Here is a 7,423-nt window from a genome sequence, read left to right as displayed (position 1 = left end):
TCTTTCATCCCATGCAAAATGCTAGAATGTGCTGCCTTACCAGGGGCAGGGAGCAGGCTGGGAGAACAGCAGACAGGGCTCTTGCATGAAAAAGACACAGACCCCAACACATTACAGACTCCATGAGGAGGCTGGACCTTAATCCCCAAGCTGGCCCACAGGAACCCTCAGTGCTCCATGAGTCACACACACACACAGAGACACACACAGATATACACAGATACACACATACACACACACAGATACACACACAGACACACACCCAGACACACACACACACAGAGACACACACACACAGAGACACACACAGACACACATACACAGACACACAGACACACACACACAGACACATACAGACACACACACACAGACACACACACACACACAACCACCATGTGGCAGGTCCCTGTGCATACTGCCAACTGCCCCAAGAGGAGGCTTTTGAAAGAGGACTGTGAGCATATGCAGAAATTTGGCCTGACTATGTGAGCCTGGGAGAAACCCCACAAATCTGAGCAATCAGCACCACCCTTGGGACAGCAAAAGGAAGCTCAGTACTCAGCCCAGAGCTTTGCAGGATGGAGAGAAGGTGTGTGAGCTTAAGAATTCTATCGCAAGAGGGAATAAGATGTATGGAGTAGGTGTGTCCACAGAACAGCCTGAGAAGGCCTCAGACACTTAGAGCTGAGAGACGGTATCACACACGCACACACAAAAAGATAGAGGACTCAAACAAAACTGGAAATTAAAGAGGGCATATTACAAGTAATACCACAGAAATACTAGAATTGTAAGAGTGTACTATGAACAATTATATGCCAACAAATTGGAAAACCTAGAAGAATGAATAAATTCCTAGAAAGATACAACCTACCAACACTGAATCATGAAAATACAAAAAATCCAACTAATATAAAGTAATGAGGTTGAATCAATAATCAAAAACCTTCCAAAAAAGAAAAGCCCAAGACCAGATGGTTCATGGGTGAATTCTACCAAGAATGTAAAGAAAAACTAACACCATCCTTCTCAAACTCTTCTAACAAATTGAAAAGGAGAGAACACTTTCAAACTCATTGTACAAGGCCAGTATTACCAAGATATCAAACCCAGGCTAGGACACTACAAGAAAAGAAAACCACAGGCCAATATCTCTGATAAATGCAGATGGAAAATTTTTCAACAAAATGCTAGCAAACTGAATTCAACAGAATCTTTAAAAAAAAAAAAAAATACACCATAATTTATCCCTGGGATGCAAGGATGGTTCAACATATTCAATCAATAATGGGATAAACCATATTAATAGAATAAAAGGTAAAATCATATTACCATCTCAATAGACGCAGAAAACTCTTTGGCAAAATACAATATTCATTCATGGTTAAAAACTCAACATAATAAAGGCCATACTTGACAAGCCCACAAATAACATATTCAATAATGAAAGGTTGAAAGCTTTCCCTCTAAGATGAGAAACAAGACAAGGATGCCCACTCCTACCACTCTTATTCAACACAGGAGTTAAATAATACTGGAAATCCTAGCCAGAAAATTAAGGCAAGAAAAAGAAATAAAAATCATCCAAATCATAAAGGGAAAAATGAAATTAGGATTTTTAGAAAACCCTAAATATTCCACCAAAAACTGTTGGAACTAACAAATGAATTCCATAAAGTTGCAGGATACAGAATCAATGTCAAGGAATGAATGGATAAATAAATGTGGCATATATATATAGATACATGTGAATATATATTACACACTGAATATTACTCAGCTGAAGGAAACCCTGCAGTTTGAGACAACATGAATGTCCCCAAAGGGCATTTTTCCATGTGAAATAAGTCAGGCAGAGAAAGATAAGAACTGTATGATCTCACTTACCAGAAGAATCTACAAAAGCCAAACTCATTGAAACAGGGAGTATATTGATAGTGCCAGAGACAGGGATGGGGCGGTAGGGTAGGGTGTTGGGGGTAGGTGAAATGGATGAAGGAAATTAAAAAGATACAAAGTTCCAGTTATAAAATAAGTAAGTCCTGGGGACATAACATACAACATGGTAACTGTAGTCAATAATGTTTTATTTGCATATTTGAAAGTTTTTGAGAATAGGTCTTAAAAGTTCTCATCACAAGAAAAGAAATTCTGTAGCAACATACTATGATAGATATTAATCAGACTTGTGGTGATCTTGCAATGTATACAAATGTCAAGTCATTATGTTGTGCACCCAACAATATTATAATGTTGTATGTCAACTGTACCTCAATTAAAAATAATAATAAAGTTAGAAAAAAAGGCAGGAAGCAGGAAACTAGCCAATAATGAGAACAGAGCACCACCTCTACCCACCGCGCCCCCCGCCCATGCCATACAGCCCAGGACTCACACCCAAACTCCCCAAACACGGTGAAAAAAGAGTTTAAAGGCCAATTGCAGCCCAGAAAAACAGTCCTCCGTGTCTGGACTCCAAGTTCTGAGGAATCTCTGCAGGAAAGACGGCCTGAGAACACTGCTGTGTAAGGCAGGTCTGTGGGCTCTGGCGGAAGGCACGCAGGGACCCGGAGGGCATCAGAACCCCTCTAGGACTGCGATGCGGCTCCACCTTGAGGCAACCTTTCTGGGGGCGCCCTGCCCCAGCCACTACACTCAGGGCTTGCGGCTGATGGAGGAGGAAATCTGCGGCAGGAGAGGCAGCCACGGCACCCAACCCGGCCTGCACCTGCCTCCTCCAACACCAAGAGAGAGCCGGAATGATGCCCTGAGCGCTGACCCGTCTCCAAAATGGACCTAAACCGCGAGCAGGAGGCTCTGGTTCATGCTTTCACAGTACAGCTGGTGTGGGGGCATCATCTAACTCCGACCCTCAACAAGCCCCCTTCACCTCAGCCGTAAGAGCATCTGACTGAGATGCTCTCAGAGCACAGCGAGGAAGTACACAAAGAAGGGAAACGTTTCCCCTGTAGAGTCAGTGCGTTCATCCCCCGCTTCCACGAGAAAGAGGAAAAAGCAAGCCCACAAGTGCAAGATACCTCAGCCCCAGGAGTGAGCAGAGAAATGCAAATCATGACATTTCACACATACTAAGTTGGTGATAAAAACACTGATAATGCTCTTTGCTGGTAAAACATTTGGAAACCGAGAATATTAATAAGTTATCATTGGCAGTGAGAAATTACTTTCAATATTTTGGCAAAATGTTTCAAGAGTGATGGAATTATTTACTCTTTTTGATGCAAAAATCCAATTTTGAAATTTTAACCTGGATAGTAATCAATATAAGAAAAAAAGTCATAAGCAGAAAAACCTCAAAGATACCAATACCCATCAATCTATGTAAAATAGATATAAAATACATTAAATGCATATAATATGAATATAACTAAATACTTATTATATATGTTGTATATAATATAGAGGGCTTCCTTGGTGGCTCAGCTGGTAAAGACTCTATCTGCAATGCAGGAGACCTGGGTTTGAGCCCTTGATTGGAAAGATCCCCTGGAGAAGAGAATGGCTACCCAGCCCAGTATTTTTGCCTGGAGAATTCCATGGTAGAGGAGCCTGGAGGGCTATAGAAGCATAGCAATCATTACATTGTAAAATAGTGCCAAATTTTGGTAAAATATATGTAATTAAATGTTTATGTATATACATTATAATTATGAATAATACCTGATAATATGGAAAACAGTTTAAGAGAGTACATCAACTTAATTTTTGTTATATTATTTATTTATTTGGCTGTTTGGTCTTAGCTGCAGCACGTGGGCTCTTCCGTTGCAGCACATGGACTCTCTAGTGGTGGCACACAGGCTCCAGGGTGCACAGGCTCAGTAGTTGCATCACGAGGGACTGGCTGCTCCACAGCATGTGATGTCTTAGTTCCCTGACCAGGGATCAAACCCACTTCCCCTGCATTGCAAAGTGAATTCTCAAGCACTGGACCACCAGGGAAGTCCCTACAGTATGTCAGTACATCAAGTTTAAAAGCAGATGTCTGCACAGCAGACAAGATGTAGAACCAAGTAGATCACGTGTAAAAGGAACCAAGAGAAACATGACAAAGCAAATGAATAACTATAGCTGGGAGGATCTTTGAACCTCCCATGAAGAATCACCAGTGTATGTGTGTGTGTGTGTGTGTGTGTGTGTGTGTGTGTGTGTAACCTACAAAAATACAACAAACTATGCCATACTTGCATGCTCAGTCGTGTCCAATTCTATGTGATCCCGTGGACTGTACCCCTCCAGGCTCCTCTGTCCATGGGATTTTCCAGGCAAGAATACTGGAGTGGGTTGCCATGCCCTTCTCCAGGGGATCTTCCCAACCCAGGGGTTGAACCCAGGTCTCCTGCATTGCAGGCAGACTCTTTACTGCCTGAGACACTAGGGGTTCACAATGAACTAGTGACTATAACAAAAGACAAGCAGACTCACAGATACAGAGAAGAAACTAGTGGCCACAGTGGTGGTGGGGCGGTACAGGGGTGGGGAGTGGGAGGTACAAACCATTGGGTGTAAGATAAACTACAGACCTGTACTGTACAACATGGGGAATACAGCCAGTATTTTGTAATAACTGTAAATGGAGTATTAACTTTAAAAACTGTACAAAATTTTTTAATAAAAAATAATAAACCATATTTAAAGACTTGGTATATAAAAAGAATATAAAATAGCTTGATAATTCTTTAATATTGTGTTGAAATATTTTTGATATATTAGCTAAAATATGTTGGTAAGTTAAAAAAAAAAAAAGAAGCAGCACCAATATTCCATGCAATACATTAACCTGAGGAACACAGGGCTGCAAAAATCCCACTGTCTGTCATTCTTCCCTACCCAGGGAGGCACCCAGGGAGGCTCCTGGGTAGGGTGGGGCACCGTCTATGGCAGAGTCCCCAGAGCCAGAATGTGCTGAGGACATAGAAAGCACTGAGTAGAAGTCTGTCGAGTGAATCCCAGGATAGGATTTTACCCATGTGCGTTTCCCAATAGATTTCTGTCAAGAGACACACAGCCTTGCTTGCCTTTCACCAGCAAAAGATGCTAAGGACCACATTTTACTTAAAGGACATTAAGAGTTTATTTCATAAAAGTCACAACATATATTCACTACATAGTTGCATTCATCACCTTTCCGGTGCTATAAACTACTTTAAACACACAATTCTTTCCAATTGCTTATCTTCGGCCAAATTATGTGTAGATAATAGAGTGCCGCAGAAGCCAAAATATATAGCCTATAAATAAAGTGCACTACTCTCATTTTTAGAAATAAAAAGTTGTTCATTACTTCTCCTGATATATATTAGCTGTGTAGAGTGAATATGCAGAGTTAAAAAAACAAAGAATTCTATGTAAAATAAAGACAGTTCCTTATTTGATTTGCTTCACCAGAAACTAAATAAGAAAAAAAAAAAATCCAAGTGTAAATCTTAGGAATACAGTGTTCTCACTTCTAGGTGCTCTTGGGCACAAGGATATAATGCCAAGTTACAGGTGACCTGGCTTCTGGAATCACAAGACACTTAGAGCGGGGGCCAGCCATACTTTTCACCAAACACTGGGGTCTTTGCCTGCATCAGGCAGGTTCACCCCCCAGGGGCACTGTCACCACACAGGGCACTGTCACAGGTGCCAAGGCTGGTACATCTGAAGATCCCTCCTCCCTGTGGAGGGACAGAGGTTAACCCCTCCATTAACATGCAACTGTGTCCCACCCTCAACACAGCAGGAGATGCTTGAAGATGACTGTTAACACTCATCGTCATCAGGGCAGTTCCTTTATGAAGGTGCAGAGGAAGATGGGAGAAGGTCTACAAAACCACAGAGAAACTCACCAGGAGACAAAGCAGAGGTGAGGGGACAGGGCGGGATGGTCGTGGGGGGGCGGGGCTTTAATGCTATCGCCGTCACAGTTTTCAAGGAAGATTTTCCAGTATCAAAAACAGGTTGGAATTTCTTACCCACACATTTCACAAGCACTCTTAGTGCTGTCATCACAGTGCAACCTTTCGCAGTCTTGCTTCCCAACAACTCCACGGTGTTTTGGTTCACATCTAGGATCGCAAACCCTAGCGTTCCACGGGATCTCGCCCAAACATGGGGTCGTAAGGATCATTCCGTTTCCTGGGGGGCTGAGTCCAGGTCTAGGCCTATAAATAAACATCAACTCAGAAGACACAGCCAGTGCCACCCCCCACCTCCCTAGGTCCGTCAGGACGGGGTTCTTGATTCTCCCCCGCACTCAAGAGCAGCCTGCCACGTGGCTCTGTCAAGGCATCTTTGCAGCAATGTGCAGTCACGTACCGTACCGTGCTACTCTCCACTGTAATCCACTCTTTGGAAAACTGGAAAAGTACTTGCAAGTGATGAGGAAGAAATCCTAGGGATGTTATGCCTTGGAAAACGGTGGCTCTTCTGGCCCATCGTGAACATAGAGGAGGCTCAGGTGCCAGGAAAGGAGGAGGGGGTGGATTTTAAGGCTGACTTTGAATTTGAAGAGCAAAAACTCATGAGGAAGGGGCTGAGATGCTTTCGGAGCAGAAGACTCCACCCTCGGTGGAGCTCTTTGCCTTAGCGAGATCCCCATGCACAGACAGGGTCTGGGCAGCCAGCATCTCCACCCCACAGCCCTGGGCATCAGCAGAGGCCCAGCACAGCCATGCGAGCAGACGTGGGGCTGGCCCAGGCTGACACCACCCTGCAGAAAGAATCACTCTTTGGCAGGTGCCTGGCATTGGGGACCCTGTTGTTAGGTGGAGTCGGCAGGTAGAAAACATGCTCATGGGCAGCTGCCTCAGCCTGACCTTCCCCTGCATACAGCAGGACTTTGGTCCAAAGTCCCCATCACAAGGCAGAGGTTAAACTTCTCACCGGTGCTATGGCCCCTGTGCGCCCAGTGTGGAGGGTCCTGTGCTGTGTGTGCGCTGGCAGGGATGAAATGGAAGTGTGTACCCCAGGGTCCCACCCTCTCCTCTGTGTATCAGGCTGCAGGCAGACTGGCAGACTGTCACATGGGCAGATCACAGGTGAGAACAGCTCTCTCGGGACTGTGACCCCCGGGTCCAGACGGTAACGAGGAGAGGGTCCCAGTGGCGACAGCAGAGCGTTGCTTGCGTTCTGTTTGCAGCAGGTAGAGGGGTTCTGAGCAGCAGGCCGGCCGGGTCTTCAGCCTCTCTGCTCACACGGCAGACAGGTCCACGCGGTGTCCGGAGTGACTGCTCTTGTCCCAAGGGCTGAGCCTGGTGGAGCCCGTAGCAGGCCGGGTCCCGTTCATCTGCAAACCACAAAGGAGTGAGGAGTGAAGACTCTGCTCCCAGACAAGAAACCCATGGTGCCCCGGGAGTGGGAGAGCAAAGCCTTGGGCCAGAAAGCTGCCTGAGAATCCTCCCTAGTTTGAGGAAGGGGC

The 7,423-nt window shown here is 44.8% G+C and overlaps 1 protein-coding gene across 1 annotated transcript in view; it reads right to left on the bottom strand.

Annotated features, from left to right (window-relative positions):
• Nucleotides 1–5,076: 5,076 nt before the first annotated feature.
• Nucleotides 5,077–7,423, bottom strand: part of GPR133 (G protein-coupled receptor 133) — a 177,706-nt gene continuing 175,359 nt past the window's right edge. The window contains exon 26 of the mRNA XM_010852442.1: nucleotides 5,077–7,291. Within this exon, the coding sequence (XP_010850744.1) occupies nucleotides 7,196–7,291 (96 nt within the window). The 3' untranslated portion in view covers nucleotides 5,077–7,195. The remainder of the gene's footprint in view (nucleotides 7,292–7,423) is intronic.

This window comes from Bison bison, unplaced genomic scaffold, assembly GCF_000754665.1.
Source record: "Bison bison bison isolate TAMUID 2011002044 unplaced genomic scaffold, Bison_UMD1.0 scf7180017864312, whole genome shotgun sequence".
NCBI lineage: Eukaryota > Metazoa > Chordata > Mammalia > Artiodactyla > Bovidae > Bison > Bison bison.
The sequence above is the reverse complement of the archived record's forward strand: the minus strand, read 5'-3'. Positions and strand labels throughout refer to the sequence as shown.